Consider the following 18,239-nt stretch of genomic DNA (forward strand, 5'->3'; position numbering starts at 1 on the left):
AGCAGAGGAAGGAGCTTATTGCTAGAATGGTCCTACTGTCTCTAATAGCAATAAACATCTAAGAGAAGTTTTACATGGGCTGGATTCCCTCATGACAGTAGAGCAGGGGCAAAATCCTTGAGCCTGAGTTTTCTCTTCCCCAGAGTCCAGGAAGGAGAAAATTAGGTAGTGACATTAGAAAAGGAAGCAGCCAGTTTAATCCCCAGGACAGAGGGACAAAGAAAAAAAAAGTTGTGGGAACATGTTCAAGATAGAGAGACATGTCCCTAGAGGACTGTGAGGGAGGAAGCCCATCCCCACAGCTATCCTGATGGCTTAGAGCTGGGAAGAGGGTGGAGAGGAGAACTCCTTAGCCTAATGTGAGTGTGTGAGAATCTCAGGTTGGACGTCTCTTTCTTTTTTTAACGATTTTATTTATTTATTTGAGAGGGAGGGAGAGACACAGAGAGAGAGTGCGCACCCGCACACCTGCGCTCAATGGCCTGGGAGGGGCAGAAGGAGAGGGAGAGGCAGACTCCCTGCCAAGTAGTGAGCCCATTTTGGGGCTCCATCCCAGGACCCTGGAATCATGACCTGAGCCGAAGGCAGGACGCTCAACTGACCGAGCCACCCAGGTGCCCCAAATTGGAAGTCTTAATACTTAAATCCTACAGAAACATTGATAGACATGGTGGCTAAGTCCCATCAGTGTTCTACCTCAACAGAGAAATTAGATGACTTGAGAATTAATTCAAAGTCTTGTGTAAGAATCTTGTTTCTCCAAGAAAATCTAATTTACTTGCCAAATAACTGATAAAATGAACTTCCAGAACTGCTATTTAGTCAAGAATTGACTACTGTGATGGACTGGATCATTTTTCAACACGTATCCTCCTCCTTCCCACCCCTCCCTTCACGGAAGAAATATTCTTTCTTCTATTAGAGTTGGCCTTGGCCATGTAACTTACTTTGGCCAATGGAACGTGGACAGAAGCAGCAGGGTACCTTCCAAGCCTAGGCCATTGGGGCCATCATGTGTTTCTGCTTGCCCTTCTGGGAGCATCCACCTTCTATTATGAGAAAAACATGCCCCAGGGACCCAAAGGGCCTCTTGTTCTGGGGCCCAGAATGGGACACACGGAGAACACTTGTCCTTGACTCACAGGCCGCAGCACAGTGGTCTCTGCCAATCTGCAGACCCGTGAGCAAGAAATAAATGCTTACTGCTGTATGCCAGGGAGATTTTTGGGTTGTACGTTATGCAACAAAAGCATACTAATCCAAGGAAATCCCTTGTCTCCTAGTATGTGCCTCAAGACTCTGAAAACAGTTCGACAGCAGAAACTTTTTTTAGCAAGAACTTCATACTTGGAATAAGTACCCAGCCTCTCAAGTTAACTACGATGAAGGGGACAAAACTTATAAAGATGGGTAGGCTTTGGATGTTAAAAATAATCATCCCCCTGAATGGTCTTATGACTGTGCACGACTTACATGTGTGAGAACATTTGTAAACACCAAGGTAGACATCCATCCGTACACGGCTGAGACACTAGAGTGTCAGCCTTGTTTTCAAATAAAATAAAGGACAATTCTCAGAGTGCTAAAACTCAAATGCTGTTTCTTAAATGAAACAACTTTCGGAAATACCTTTCCCTCTTTCATCTTTACTAAATCACTTTGAAAAGAGGCAACAAATATGGCTGGGGTTTCAGCTGCTTCTCTGGTACTGGACGGCTCTCTTTCTTCTGCTCCATAGTCCTCCCCTGTGTCCCTCTAGCAGGAAACAGTAAGATCTTTCAGGGGTTCTAAGCTTTGAGGTCCTGGGCTGTCCTCTCCTGGAATGCCCGTGAATTATTATGTTTTATCCTTATGCTTCTTCTAGTCCTGATGTCACTGGGGCTGCTTCTTGTTCCTTTGTTTTTTCTAATCTCTGCTGACACTGTCACCCTCTGCTTTGTGTCTCTGGTAGTCTCTTTGTGCCTTTTTCTTCTCTGTCTGCTACTTCTCTAGTTGAGCACGCGTTGTGTTGTATGACTTGGAAAGTCACCACTAGTGGGAGACACTGAATGAGCCTGGGGCATTGTCTGCTATCTTTACATTTTAAGGTGATTCCTCCTGATGTTGGAATTAACAGATACCCTGAGCCGTCTCTGGGTATCCCAGTAGCTAAAGGAGTGGGATGCTTCACTACTAAAATTGGCTATCATTGTGATTCTGTGTCCAGAATCTTCTAAGAGGAGCATTCCATTCAAAGTTCTTGCTGAAAAGGAAAGCCCATGGCGGCCGTTTTTTTTTTTTTTTTTAAACACATCGTCCCTTCCTGGCACAGCTGACTGGACCAGGAATGGTGACTGGGCTCTAGGCAGCAACTCCTATCATGGCTTGGCCAAAAAGGTGAGGTGTGTTGGCCACATTCTTCCTTTTAGGAATCCGATGTAGGAAATACTAACAGAACAAATGTGAGCAGTGGAGGTTAGAGCTCAAAGCATCCATGAGTTGGCTGAAGTTCTGAAGTCAAAGGGCCCGGCACAGCTAAGGGGGGCAGAAAGTACTACCGAAAAGAGGCAGCGAGGGGGAGAAAAGGCCTGCGGGGCAGAGACAAGCAGACACCCGGTGATGAGAGCATTCACACTCCGGGTGGCTTTCCACTGCCAGGCCACATGAAACATTCCATCAAACCCCCTTTTCCTAAGGTAATGCAAGTACTTGTCTGTTATCTGAAACCCGGGAAAAATTTTCCTGAACAGCAGGTGAGTCAGCAAGTGTGTCGGCACAGTGAGCCTCTGTACAGGAGACTATATTCTCCTTTCTAATGATAATAACTGATTTCCAAGGATCTGAGTCAAAGTCCTTAGTGAGTGTCTTAGGGAATAAAGCCGTCCTCCGTATCGTGGCGGCGCAGGGAATCTGAGTAAGCCGGAAAACGAGCCACCATCAGGTGAAGATGGAATTAGGGCTTTCGCTGGGAGACCCCATGGCTCTGCGAACATACCCATGAATGGCTGTGTCCACGAAGAGCTAAAGAAGAACATTTCTACCACAGCCTACAGACTTGTTGGTCTGCGTCGGAAATGTAGACTGTTTCGGCAGAACGGAGCCCTGGTGCCTCCAGGTCCAGGAGCGCTTTCTTCGTGAGATATCAAAGGTTGTCAGTAGTAGGGAAAGGATACACTCATTACTCACTGGGTTCTGAACACCAAGGGTAGCTCAACAGGTCCACTCCTCTACCTTTGGTCTGTCCCCTGAGTGTAGGGAAGGATGTGGAAGGCCAAGTATTACAAGTCTGAGTCTCAAACAGAACACGAGTCCTTATGTTCGGTGAGGTACTTTCTACCTGCACGCCACCTTCACTGCCTATGGAAAGCATGTGTCTAGATCAATCAAGAGGCTTCTGTGGCTGCGTTCAAATGAACATTGAAAGACGACCAACTGAAAGCGTGTGGATCAGACTCTTTCTCTTTCTGCAGGAAGCGAAGGTATTCCAGAGTCAGAGGCCACCAGCTCCCGCAGATGTGGGAATGAAAGCTGAAGAGAGGTTGTGGCCTCTTGCTCTATGTGGTTATGGTATGTGATGCCAAATGCTGCGTCCACCTCCCCGGGGACCACCTGGCGGACAGGTTACGTCCCTCAACAGCACCATATAGACCGACTCTGGTGAACTTACCAGAAGTAGGTCTTTGCCTTGTTCATCAATATCTGTTACAAACTTCTCAATCGGCTGAGGAGCTTTTGCGTGAAATGCCTGCCTGGGAAGGGCGACATCTCTAGGCCAGTCTTCTTCTCCTGGGAGTCCAATTACGCTACAAAAGAACCAGGTGTGAACGTTAGCATCATTAGCTGCCATGCTGAAGCTATTTCCCCATCGAAATCCAGATGATGGTGAAGTCTGAGAGGCAGGCATGGGGTACACAGCATACTGGGGGCCCCTCACTGATGTTACTGGCCAGTCGGTCATCTCTGTCCTCCTGTGATACAGAGATCACAGAGTAGAGGGCCGTCTCACAGGAGCATTGTAAAATTCACCGGAAGCGGTAAGAGAATCCTCTGGTGGCACATAGTAAACGTATGAGGGGATGCGGAAAGAGAAAACAGTATTATTACCAGTAAGTCCTGACATACTGACAGAGTAGCAGGCCCACACAGGCATTATTTTCCTTTATGCCCAAGACTGCTTTTTGTATTCTGATCATATTGACATGCTTTTATGATGCTCATCGAGCATGACTCATTAACAAATAAATTTGGTTGCACTTTGGGCTAAAGAATAATTCTCCAAACAGTAATTACATACGTCAGAATCAGACCAAAAAGAGGCTAAAAAGGTATGCTAATCCTGTGCTAGGCAAACACTATTTTATCATTTAATTTCAAATCAAATTAATTTAGTTTATATATATTTTATATTAAAAATAAGTAATTTTTGTGTTTTAAAAGATTTTATTTATTTATTTTAGAGAGCAAGCGAGCAAGTGGGGGGAGGAACAGAGGGAGAGAGACAAGCAGACTCTGGGCTGAGCACAGCCTGACACAGGGCTTGGTTTCGCAACCTTGAGATCATGACCTGAGCCAAAATCAAGAGCCGGATGATTAACTGACTGAGCCACCCAGGCGCCCCTACAAAACTATTTTATGGTATTCCAAAGTGAGCAAGCAATAAATAAAGGCAATATCATTTATGTTTCCCCCCAAAATTATTCTGGGGTCAGAAACATGGAGAGAGGGTCAAGTGATACAGAAACAGTACAGGCATTGTATGTCAACTATATTTAAATACGAAAAATAAATTAAAAAAAAAAAGCATAGGTTTTGGAAAAGGCAGAATTGGGTTCAAATTCTGGGTTTCACTAATTGGCAGATAAGGACAAATTACTTAACTTCTGTGAGCCTCATAGCCTTCCTTATTTATTAACAATCATAATTTACAGTGATAATTTATATGAAATGCATAGCACAGTGCCTGACACACAGTACTTGTCAATATCAATACATTACCCATTATTATTTTAAAGATTTTACTGATTTGAGACAGAGAGAGCGAGCATTAGAGAGGGGAGGGGCAGTGGAAGAAGGAGAAGCAGAATCCCCCAATGAGCAAGGAGCCCGACATGGGGCTGGATCCCAGGACTCCAAGATCATAACCTGAGATGAAGGCAGATGCCCAACCAAATGAGGCATCCAGATGCCCCACCCATTATTATTATTGTAAGAGGCAAATAATGTTATTAATCTAAAATGCACAATGTATCACTACCACACTAAAAATACAAACTATTGAGTTCTATTGATATGTGACTTGAGGTTCTTCAGAAATGTTATTAGGTCAGTGGCTTTATACAACTTATACACTATGGAGATTTTTTAAAAAGATTTTATTTACTTATTTGAAAGAGATAGCTCACGTGAATTGGGGGGCGGTGACAAGCAGAGTCCATGTTTAGCACAGAGCCTGATGGGGGACAAAGGGGGCCACATCCACCACTCCAAGATCACGACCCACCGGAAACCAAGAGTGGGATGCTCAACGGACTGAGCCACCCACGTGCCCCTGCACCATGGAGATATTATTTAAAGTGTATGTATATAGGGGTGCCTGGGTAAGTCACTTGGTTGAACGTTTGCCTTTGGCTCAGGTCATGATCTCAGGGTCCTGGGATCCAGCCCTGAGTCGAGCTCCCTCCTCATTGGCAAGTCTGCTTCTCCCTCTCCCTCTGTGATCTCTCTGACTTTCACTCTCTCTCAAATAAATAAATAAAATCTTAAAAAAAAATAAAGTCTATGTATAGATAGTAATTAGGTTTGAACAAGGGAAATCAGGGGGTGCAAGAACTTAGGTATCTCACTTATAGACTCTAACTCCAAACTGAGAAGTTATAGTGTAGTGGACAGAATATACGGCTATTCAAATTGACCACACTTTTTTTTTTAAGCTTTTATTTTTTTTATTTTAAAGATTTTACTTATTTATCAGAGAGAGAGGGAGAGAGCGAGCACAGGCAGACAGAATGGCAGTCAGAGACAGAGGGAGAAGCAGGCTCCCTGCTGAGCAAGGAGCCCGATGTGGGACTCGATCCCAGGATGCTGGGACCATGAACTGAGTCGAAGGCAGCTGCTTAACCAACTGAGCCACCCAGGCGTCCCTAAGCTTTTATTTTTAAGTAATCTCTACACCCCATGTGGGGCTCGAACTTACAACCCTGAGATCAAGAGTTGCATGCTCTACCAACTGAGCCAGCCAGATGCCCCTGACCAAATTATTTTAACTACAGTTAGAAATGGTGCCAGCCTGCATCAGAGCCCTCTCCTTGGCCTGCACTCACTGGGACAAAGGTCGAGAAGATAGGTCCTCCTGAATGGATTTCCAGGTTTCAGGAAGATGTGGCTGTGAACATCACAGGCTCTCTGTAAGGCTCTCTTTCCCCCTGCCTTCCCTCAACACAGCCCAGGTTATAGACCTCACCTAGGAAGAGCAGACACCTGTATTGTAATTGCACCTGTCACTAGGTGCCCGGGAAAAGACACTGTAATCCTACCTCTGTTGGACATGCTGGGAGAGCTACAGTGTTGAAGCAAATAAAGACAGACTCATGGACACAGCTACCAGAACAAGTGAAGGGAAATGACAACTTGGGCAATACACAAATTTGCTTAATAGCAAGATCTAGAGTAAGAATAGAAAGAAAAAAGATACCACTATTAATTATGAAAGGACATAAATATATATATATATATATATATATATATATATATATATATGCTTGGAAAGAATGGGATAGGTAGAGGAAGAAGAGATTGCTTATGAAAGAACTTTATTTGCTTCATTTTTAGCCTTTCAGCTATTTTTATATATTTTTTGCATATCATCGCCAATCATCTAGAAATCAATTATAAAAATTCTTAGTAATAATTTAAAATCTTTTCAAATATATTGAAATAAACTGGGTAGTATGAGCAGCTGTAGGCCAAGAGCAAAGCAGAGTGCCTCTGTGTGTACATGTATGTGTGGTTACATGTCCAGCTAGCTAGCTATATAATAACTTTCAAAAGTATTTCTAAATCTGTTGCCTCCTCTGATCCTATAATGACCTCCTGAGACACAAAGGTCATTATTACTTCCTTTTTATAGATGTGGAAAGGAAGGGATGAGTGAAATTTATCAATCACACAGTGAAAGTTCAGCCACAGATCAGGAATGGGAGGGAACCCAGCTCTCCTTATTCCAAAGCCAATATTTTGTTTCCATTTAACTATGACTCTGCTCTAAAGAATGCTCTAAAATGTCACGAGCTAACAGCATTCAGTTTCACCTTCAAAGTACTTGCTGTTCTTTGAAGTATAAATCTTTCTAAATGCAGAAACAGTTCTCCCTGTAAGAGAATGTAAATGTGGCTTTCCTAAAAAAAAAAAAAATTCTCTTTAATACAGAGTATGAACTCTAATGGCCCATATACGAATGTTCTGAGACTCTGATAGGTCCATTAAAAAGTGCTTGCATCAAATTTCAGTATTTGGACAGCTGAATATAAGCCTTAAAAGTTGACATTTGTACTATAAAGACTGACAGCACAAAATCTATAAATGGCAGAAGGGACAGAAATCATTTTTCAAGTCCTTTAGAAATGACACTAGGGTGCAGCATTGTCCCTTTTCTTTATGCCAAAGTAACAAATGCAGAGTAAACAGAACATAATCTCAGCAAACAGTGCTAGAAACCAAGAAGGAAATGCTGAAGGCATAAGGCCTACAGAACTTCACAGCTTCTTATTTGCTGGAAACCTAGGGTCTCAGGCCTTTGCCGCAGCGGGGACTGGCTTTCCCTTGGGTGCAAGGTCAAACATGTTTGTCAGAAGTTCTTTCGGGTCCATCTCCCTGGCTTCAAATATGAAGGGGCACTAACAAGGCTAACAAGTCCACAGAGCCCAGAGCTAGAGGTGGACAGAACGCCCAGGTGATGTCCATAAGGGAAAGGCGGTGACGGGTTTAAGGTCTGGCAAGCTGGGTGCTGTCAAGATCACTTTTCCTTTTAACAGAGTCACTGGTGTGTCTGACTTTCCCGGTTCCTGCTTCAAGTTCTCACTGCACACAAGCTACATTCAACAGTGATGCGGAAGACTAGAGGGGGGTTCATCACTTTATGAGCAAAGAAGCTGACATCCAGAAGAAGAGAGAACATGAGTTTTGTCCTGAATCTGTCCATCTTATGAAGTGGCAGGAGGAGGAGGGGGAGGAGCGGGAGGAAGGTGACCCGGAGGAGGAGGAGGGGGAGGCGCAGGAGTCTTGGCAGCAACCCTGGGCCAGGGAAGCCCCCACACAGTAACACCAACAAATATGTTTCAGGCCTTAAAGCCATGGGGTGTGAATCAGCAGTGGACTGGCATCATAAGTCTAGTGGAGCTTTCCAGTCACTAGAAGAACAAATTGAAGTTCCAGGTTTATTCTAACTGTTTTAAGCAGTCATGCTCCAGGGGATAGCATTAACATATAATTAGTTTCTTTACGGGTATTTTTCACCAGTTTTATGGACTGAAAATTTCATAAAGATCACTGAAATTCCTACAAAAATGTTACAGACCAATGATGGGGGGGGGCTACTTCTGGCTCTGGAACTCCCACTTTTTTTTTCTTACTTCACCCTGATTCTGATGGGGCTTGAGAAGTGCACATACTTCATGCTTTCTGAGAGGAAAAGCCCCTTCTTAACATTCTAGAAACATGAAAGCATCCATACTCCCACAGGCACAAACATGTAGACATGAATAGAACTCTGCAAATCATTGAGCCAAGTAACAATTAGATCCAAAGAATTTGAGTGCAAGAAAGGATCTTAGAATTTACATCCAAAGTTTCATTATTCAGGTGAAGAAGTTAACGAACAAAAAGGTTAAACAATTAATGATGAATTATAACCACAGCTACCGTTTTAAAAGCATTCACTATGTACCAGGCATCGTGTATACACTTTACACAGCATTTTAAATGACTTTCTCAAGATTGCACAGAATTTAGCCACAAACATACAGTTAGAACCTGGAAGTCTCATTTTCTGTGTCGGTGCTCCAAAGAAAAATGGCTTGCGGAGCTTACCAACCAACCGAAACAAAACAATGCAAAACCAATCTAGATGACTCAATGGGGATACTCAATGGGGACAGGAGGCCCAGAGGGCAAGGATGGGTTACCAGGCAACCAAGCACCTCACCTCAGATGGTGGATGCACGTGAAATGGCCTCAAGCAGACAATACATCTGAACACAAGAAATGGAGCTCAGTCAAGTGGAGAAGGAGGATCCTGGAAAAGATTGACAGGAGCAACATAGAACCTTCCAGAGCTTCTATGTTAGGCCATACATCATGATGGGCTCTGCGTAAAACAGCATGTCTGCCATGTCCCCACTCACCACACAAATAGTAAGACCAACTGAGGGGGCAGTGTGGGGAAGGAAAGACAAGAGATAAACGTTTATTATGAATGTCAGACGAAAGGCACTGCGATTGCTTTAAGGCTACGGATGTTGATGTAAATTTACAGTTACTACTTACTCCAAGATTTTTCCAAGCTGATCGACATCCGAACTTCCCCGAAAAAGAGGCCTACAAGAATAAAGATACATATTAAACAGAGAATTTTCTCAAGTTACCATTCAGTCATATTGGTCATGATACCACTGGTCACAGGAAGCAAAAACATTCTTCAAGGGTGAGGAAGGTGTAAAGAAGCGAGACACCTCTCCTTTGGACAGTGAAGGTTTTTCTTGCATTTCACTTCACGGTAAGGATCTCTCATCAGTATTTGCGGGTCCCTGACTCCCCGGTTTTATCACCATGGTGGGCATTCTATTCACACTCACTGCAACGGCAGTGCCTTTGGGGAGATACAGGCCTCGGTTTCAAAGCCCTACCCAACTTTCCGATAGTGTAGAACACATCACTGTTCTGGTCTGGAGCGTGGGGTAACGTGGGCTTCTTGGAACCTTGGAAACTTCTAGGAAACTTGGAAACTTCTTTGAGCACCCTTTCCTCACCTCTCTGCTATCGCAGGACTTCCTCAGGGCGAACCTCTCTCTCTACGGGTCCTGATCCTGCAGTGTGACATGACCTCAGGACCCATTTTTCTAATTTTGTCACCTTCCTTTCTCACAGCATTGCGGAACTTAGCCATCACTCCGGGCTTCAGAGGCGACCATGAACACACAGCCCTCAGTGTCTACATTGAACATTTAACTGGTAATTAAATGAGCTCACTTGGTGATGTTTTTGGCATTTTCCCAAGTGGATCAATACCCCTGGAGGGCAAGAATTTCTCTTTCTCTAATTGCCCTTAGCCTTTGGCCTTGTGCTTTACCTAGTGCTTTGCCCTAATCTTTGGCCTAGTGCTTGGTTAATAAATATTTTATTTAATATATTCCTATGGCACATGTGGAAATGTTTCCTAATCCCCTGCTCAATGACTGACCGATATTTTTCAACAATAATGTGCTTTAAAAAATGTCTGTAGCCTATGACCAGAAACCATGTTTTTAAAATGTTATGTATCAATTATAAGTATAAATATTATATATCAATTTTAGAAAAGCCAAACAATGGAGTCTTAACAGCTGTTATTTCTAGAACACTAATGTTGAACCTGACGTGATGCCATGAGCTTCCCAAACATTATCTCATTTAATTCTCACAAAAATTTCAGGGGGAAGGTAGTATTATTATCACCCCTATTTTCTGATGAGCATATAGGATTGGAGGTGTTTCATGACTTAGTGAAGGACAAATAAAATGCAGACTTAAAATTCAAACCAGGTCCGCCTTGCCCCAAAGCCTATCTGCTTCATCATTATATCGTAATACGTTTCTTTTGGTTACTAGTGTTCTCCACACTCACAGACAGCCCCTACAGCTGAGCCTCTGGGGTGAAACAGTGCAGAGACAGTGTGAAGAGCACTTTATAGAGAACCCGGCGTCTCGCAAGCAGGTGCCTATGGTCTTCTGTACTTGGACTGCTTTGCCAATGTCCAAGTGTCTTTAAATTCTTCCCCTGCTCTAACAAGGAACAAAGCAAGTCACCAGACTGATGGAAGTTCTCTATTCTTTCCATATACTTTCTGTATTATGGCCTTTCTAAATTTTTTAAATTTAAGTTTTGGGTTTTTTTGAAGATTTTATTTTTAAGGAATTTCTATACCCAACACAGGGCTCGAGTTTACAGCCCTGAGATCAAGAGTTGCATACTCAACTGACTGAGTCAGCTAGATGCCCCTTAATTAGGTTTTTGATTTTAATTCTGGTATAGTCGACACACAGTGTTAGGCCCTTCTAGATTTTTACATTCTTCCCCCAGTGCAACTGTTTTACAACTGTTTTGCTCCCATCTTAATGGATAACACCATTTTTCTTTTCCTTTCCAAAGCACAGAACTTGGCTTGCACAGAAACAACAGTGTCCTTTCTTTTCACACTCCTGTTTCCTTAGTATTAAGGTATAAAATTACAAAACTACGTATGACCAGCATTCTGAGGTTTGGACAAACACAAACGACCCCTCTTTGTGTCGCATGTATCACACGTATCTTGGATGGCTTGACGGATGGGCACGCTGGGTCAGCAGGCACAGAGGGAACCGAGGACACGCCTTTAATCGGAGGAGCTGATGAGGCAGCTTTGTAAACATAGCAAGCCCCTCACCTTGCGTGAAGAAGGCTGGTACCCACAGGATCATGGAGCCCCTTAAAAGAAACTGGCCATGGCTATTGGGACACAAACAAGGCAGGCTACCTTGAGTGGATTTGTTTCCAGGCAGAAGCACTAGCCCTCCTCTTTCCTGAGGTGGGTTCTGGGACCCCAGCCTGAAGCTCAGCTCTGGTGGGGCTCATGCTCTCACTGGTTTGCTTTGTGGCTCCCTTTTTGTTTTTCTCCCTTGGCAATATTGTAACATTTTTGCTAGCTCCACTATGCACTGAAGCAAATGCTTGCTATATTTTATCTTACATTTGCTATGTTTTAGCAGAGGGCTTTCAGATCATGTAGTCCACCATACTTCCAAAGCCTGAAGTCTTGTCTCTCTTGGCTGGACCTGGCCACACACAATGAAATGTGCGTTTACATCCTTGAGTTAGAACTCGCTCATGAGTTTGGCCTGCTTTCATGAGTGCAAGAAGCAGAAAGGTCTGAATCCTAACCACTTCTCTGTGACCTTCTGTGGGGAATAGTAGAAACTCCAAAGCAACAATTCACTGTATGGCTCAGAATGACTTTTGCCACATAGGAAGAGCTGACATGGGACTGTGAGGTCTATTAATTGGGCTTGATGATGGATATGGATTGGCTTGAGTTATATAGAACCACTACATCCTGACCGTATGCAGTTAACTCCTCTAAAACAGTTGGGTGCAAAGACACAGTCACAAGGTAATGGCAATGAGCCACATGAAGGTGGAGGGCAAGTCTACCTGGAACTGGTACTCTTAGTTGACCAAAAGGTGGTCATGAATGTGATCAAATTCTTAGGACCATCCATTCAGTTTGGGGCTGAGAAAGTTTAAGTTTGTATGTGATAGAAGATGCTATGTTCATTAGACACATGCAGAATTGACAATGGATTTAGAGGAAAGATGAAAGCTTTCATCATGATTACCTCTTTGGGGTGCTATAGTGGAATCCCAAAATGTAAGAATAAGATTGTCTCAATTCTATGATACAATTTGTCTTTAAATAAGGCTCTTTGGTCAAAAGTCTTGGCTGTATCAGGTCTGTGACCTGGATGCACTAGGTACTGAGGACTGTATTTTTACTAAGGTTACTTTGCTATTTCTTCCTTCCTCAGATAGGCTGAGTTAAATACTCTTCAACTCATGTAATTTATGGCATATTTCAGGTGGACAATGATGGACATCTTTGACTATATTCTTTGATTTAGTGGCAAGGGAGAGTTTAATTTTACTGCCTTGAATAATTTTATAATTGTAGGAATGATTCAGCTAAAACACACACATACATGAGTCAAACTTGGCTGGTTCTTTATTACCATGACATAAGGCCGAGCTGGAAGGAAATAGAAGGCTGAAGGACCAACATGGGGGAGAGCAAGACACAGAAAGAATGAAAGACAGCTGAACTAGAGATGGCCAGACAGAGACAATGTGAGGAGGTCCCAAATAACTCTGAACTCTGTTTCTTCCTACTGCCTAAACACCTACCTTTCCTGGAAATCTCAGGGCATATTTATATGGGCCCTTCACGATGACTGAAGATATGAGGGAATATTTTACTCTGTATCATGAGACAGAGGCTCATAAAATGAAAAAGTCATACATTTTTCAGTCACTGCAGGGAGAGGAACCACTAAGCTATCCTAGAAGCCTCCTGTCCCAGGTGACATACTTACTAATTCTTTTATTTTTTAAATTTTTTTTATTTTAAAGATTTTATTTATTTATTTGATAGAGAGAGATCACAAGTAGGCAGAGAGGCAGGCAGAGAGAGAGGAGGAAGCAGGCTCCCTGCTGAGCAGCGAGCCCGATGCGGGACTCGATCCCAGGACGCTGAGATCATGACCTGAGCCGAAGGCAGCGGCTTAACCCACTGAGCCACCCAGGCACCCCTTACTAATTCTTTTAAACTAATTACTTAAAAATAAAATTAACAAAAGAGATATTCTACTGAAAGCAGTAAATCTGAAGCCTGGTTTTATATTTTTTAAAAAACACTTCTTTTTTATATATAAATTTTGGGGGAGGGGAGGTTAACTAGCAAAATGGGAAAGATTATACCTACCAAGAACATCCCCAAATAAAAACTGTGCAATTATTTTATTGGATTAATAGACTAAAAAATCCCTTTATTATACACGGCATTACTGAAGGACAGTAACTTTTATGTATTTTACTATATCAAAAACTATAATTAATTAATTACTTCAGGTGACTTCTTTCAGTAATTTAACCAAATGTTTGGGTAACGGTGCACAAACATTATCGGTAAAAGTCTTTTGTTCAATCTACATTTCACGGATCCATTTCTAATTTTATACATTTCCTTTCTCTTCACCTGAGCTATGATCCTCCTTTTTCCTCTGATTTTCTCCACACTCACTTCTTGGGATGATGAGCTTCTTTTGCATAAGCCTCCTCCCATCTCTCACGGCCCTCAATTTCTTTTCTATTTCAAATTCCCATATAAACAGAACTGGACCCTACTGGAAGACTTGGCCATTCTACTCTTTGAAGTCAATTTATTTGACAAGATAAATAATATTTGGGGGAAAATATCTGAAACTGAACATTGTTATGTTTTTATGAAAGAGAATTTTAGGTTATTTCCAAGTATTTTCTTCAAATACCTTTCTTCACTATTATGCTTGATAATAGTTAATGCTGATAAGATAAACTTACTACAAACAATAAATTTTAATTTATAAATATAAGCATTTTTTTTAACTAAAAGGGGATTATTGCAAAATACAATGACTAATTGCATTCATTTCAAACCAGAGCAAAGTAAATTTTCTTCTCATATGACCATAGGTGCTGCATGCCACAACAAAATGGTTCCTGGGGTTTTCTGTAGCAAGGATTTTTCCCAAAGCTTTTTGTGAATTTCAGCCCTTAATGCACACCACTCCCATCCCCCCCACATGTTGATTTTTCCAGGTATTTGTCAACCGGGGAAAGGGCATAGGCTTTGGTGATGAACTGTCCTAGGTGTGAATCGCTACTCAGTCATTTCTCTCTGAATGATCTTAGGAAAGTCACTTAGCCTCTTTGAAGCTTATTTGCTTTATCTGTAAAATGTCCAGGTTATAGGAGACCTACAGTAAGTGGCAACTAAACACACAAATACTTTCTCACACTCATACATGGTAGACATCTCTCTTGTTCCTGGCCACTGCTATACACAAATGACAACAAAGTGTTTCACATAGTGAATAAGAAAGGAAAGGAACACTTGTCACCATACAGTGGAAGCCCAAATCATAGTAAAGGCTAATAATTCCTCCTCTGGGGTCACTATTCTCTACTTTGTTCCAACTCTTATACCTTTACCATCAGGAAAACAAAGAATGAATGTGGGCGCCTGGGTGGCTCAGTGGGTTAGGCCACTGCCTTCGGCTCAGGTCATGGTCTCAGGGTCCTGGGATCGAGTCCCGCATCGGGCTCTCTGCTCAGCAGGGAGCCTGCTTCCCTCTCTCTCTCTCTCTCTGCCTGCCTCTCCATCTACTTGTGATCTCTCTCTGACAAATAAATAAATAAAATCTTTAAAAAAAAAAAAAGAATGAATGTCAGGTTTTCAAATAAGGTTTGATTGACTTGGAATTGGCAAGATCATTTCTTCCTCTGTACGTAGTTTTAGCAACACTCACCGCATCTTTTTTAAGCATGAAGTGATTTTTCTTGGGTCAAATGACAAAGAACATCAAGTTTCAGATCACATGCCTTTTTAAACAAACTAAAAGAACATGTAACTATCATTCATAAGCTCAATAAACAGTGGAAAACATTTAGAAGTAGGGTATGTTGTCTAGCAGATGAGACGTGTATGCTGATATGTCTGTTATGGGAAGGAAATGATTCATGCAGAAGGGAAGATGAAAGGTTTCGTTCAGTTACAGTACTTTCATTGTACTGAAAAGACGAGGAAGTCATGGATCACCCTATAGAACACCTCAGTAACCTGCATTTGACCTGCACTTGTGCTGTAGCTGCTATCTTTCTTGATTAGCAGAGGAATTTTCAATTAGTAATAATCGTGCCTCAGATAAACCTCATTGGCTACTATACTGCCACTGCGCAAAGCTGGCAGAGGGATTTTCCATGTCCATAACATGACCTTTGGAAATATATTGCTTACTATTTTACGCTTGCTCCTGTGTTCAGGTACAGAGAGAGCCGTTATCTGTTAAATTAAAAATGTTAACTTATCACTTTACAATTACCACCTATTCAAATAACCAGATTAAGCAGAAAATCAATTAACTGATTTGCTTCGTAAACACTAATTGAGTGATCACCCACTAAGCACACAAGACTGCATTAGATGCTGGGAGATAACCCTTCCCCCCAAATATATATTAAATATAAATATTATATAATATATGGTCTTACTATATAATATACATATATTTCAGTTACACATTTTAATACAAATATATAAAATATAAATTTATAATATCTATAAATATATATGTATATGTGTGTTTGTGTATGTATGTATATATATATAACAAACTACCATAATGATCCTTGCTTCTGTGGGAGACATGAGATACAAACGTGGGATCTTGAAATAAAGAAGTTTATCTCATGTTACTTTGGGAGACAAAAGCTCAAGACAATCATTTAATCTTTACTAAAATGTTGGGAGATAGTCTGACTGACTGTCTTTTACAGATGCGAAGTAAAGAAACTTAATCAAGGAAGCTCTGCTCAGTGAGTGGCAGAGTTGGTCTGCCTGACTCCAACGGACAGCAAACAGAAGCAGTGTTTTAGAAAGATTGATTATGGCAGAGGTTTCCTGAGTCACTCAGAGGGGATGAAGACAGAGCCAGGGAGGCCAATGGGGAGGTCAGAGAATGAATCAGAGAGATCACAAGGACCTAACTCAGAGGGAGAGAGCAGATGGGAAAGGACCCAAAGACATATAAGGGAAGGTGATCTGAATTTGGTAAAAAACTCAACATGTCTTGGGGGGTTAGAAGCAGCATGGTTTTAAGCTTCCAGGCTGAATGAGCAAGGTGACGAGAGGGTGGTGTGGGAAGACCAGAAGGTAACTGACTTAATTTTACACATGTTCCTTTATAATAAAAAATAATGTATAGAACAGTGCTTTGAAATCCGAGAATGAAAAACATGCAAAAGATTAGTTAAGCATACCAAGATAAATACTGGTAACGTATGTGCACGCAAACACTTGGACGTGGATGCGTGTGGTAGCACTCTTCATAACAGCCCCAAAGTGGAAACAACCCCAAGGTCCGTCAGCTGACAACGGGATAACAGAACGTCCTATAGGCATACAATGGAGTGTCGTTCAGCCATAACCAGCAATGAAGCAGGGGTGCCAGTGGCTCAGTAGGTTAAGCATCTGCCTTTGGCTCAGGTCATGATCCCAGGGTCCTAGGATCTACCTCACATGGCATCAGGATCCCTGCTCATAGGGGAGTCTGCTTCTCCCTCTTCCTCCGCCCCACCCCCTGCTCATGCTTTCTCTCTCTCTTTCTCTAAGAAATATATATAATCTTTAAACAAACAAAAAAGGAATGAAGCAGTACTATGACATGAACAACACTTGAAAACAGCAGGCTAAAGAAGCAGCTGGTCACAAAATACCATGTATTTACTGCATGATTCCATTCATACAGAAGGGGCAAAGCTAGGAAAGTAGATTAATGGAGCTGCCTAAGCCTGCGAGGCTTGAGGGGAATGAGATGTGCCTGTGCCTGTTAAAGGAATAGAGTGTCTTGCTGGGTTGATGAAAACATTCTAAACTTGATTGTGGTAACAGGTGCCCAACTCTGTGGATATACTGAATTAAAAACCACCGAATTTTTATTGGTGAATTGTACAGTATATGCACTGTAAGTCAATAAAGTGGTTTAAAAAAACAGTTAAGAAAATGTATTTCGAAGCAACGGATTCAGAAGGATGGTAAAAAACTGCTTTAGGGGACACCTGGGTGGTTCAGTCAGTTAAGTGTCTGCCTTCGGCTCAGGTCTTGATCCCAGGGTTCTGGGATAGTGCTCCCTGCTCAGCCGGGAGCCTGCTTCTCCCACTGCCTGTTGCTCCCTCTCTGCTTGTGCTCTCTCTCTCTTTGACAAATAATAAAAATCTTAAAAAAAAAAAAATCAAAAACTGCTCTAAGCCCAAATACATAAAAAAGGTATAAGTACATGGTATTAGAGTGCAGTGACATTTATTTTACCATATATTCAGTCAAGCACCCATTTGGAGACTTGCTCTGTAATTTCTGAGTAACCTACTAAGAAGATCTCAATTTACCCCCAACACCTGACTCTATCAGATTAGAACTAATCTGATAAGCCAAAAAATATAATAAGCCAAAAATAATAAGCTAAAAAAGTCTCTGTATAAACAAGGGTTTTAACAGAACTATCTTCTGCTTTCCTCTGGATGGCAAGATTATGGGTGATTTGTTTGTCTTCTGCATTTTTCTATAATTTTTTCCTCAGCATCTTTATGAGCACTAAAAACTTTTATAATCAGAAGTAACCCCCCCCCCAGCTCTGTGACTTGCTAGATAGTACCACTTGTATGC

The 18,239-nt window shown here is 42.0% G+C and overlaps 1 protein-coding gene and 1 pseudogene across 5 annotated transcripts in view; both read right to left on the reverse strand.

Moving 5' to 3' along the window:
- Nucleotides 1-18,239, reverse strand: part of CDK6 (cyclin dependent kinase 6) — a 241,466-nt gene that overhangs the window by 12,019 nt on the left and 211,208 nt on the right. For all 5 annotated transcript variants that reach the window (XM_004776429.3, XM_013047832.2, XM_004776430.3 and 2 more), the window contains exons 6-7: nt 9,520-9,570; nt 3,647-3,782 (exon numbers count right to left, since the gene is read on the reverse strand). In XM_004776429.3, coding sequence (XP_004776486.2) covers nt 3,647-3,782; nt 9,520-9,570 — 187 coding nt within the window. The remainder of the gene's footprint in view (nt 1-3,646; nt 3,783-9,519; nt 9,571-18,239) is intronic.
- Nucleotides 15,679-15,762, reverse strand: LOC123387062 (annotated as a pseudogene).

The sequence above is a fragment of the Mustela putorius genome, unplaced genomic scaffold (assembly GCF_011764305.1).
Source record: "Mustela putorius furo isolate JIRA1106 unplaced genomic scaffold, ASM1176430v1.1 tig00003845_pilon_pilon_pilon, whole genome shotgun sequence".
NCBI lineage: Eukaryota > Metazoa > Chordata > Mammalia > Carnivora > Mustelidae > Mustela > Mustela putorius.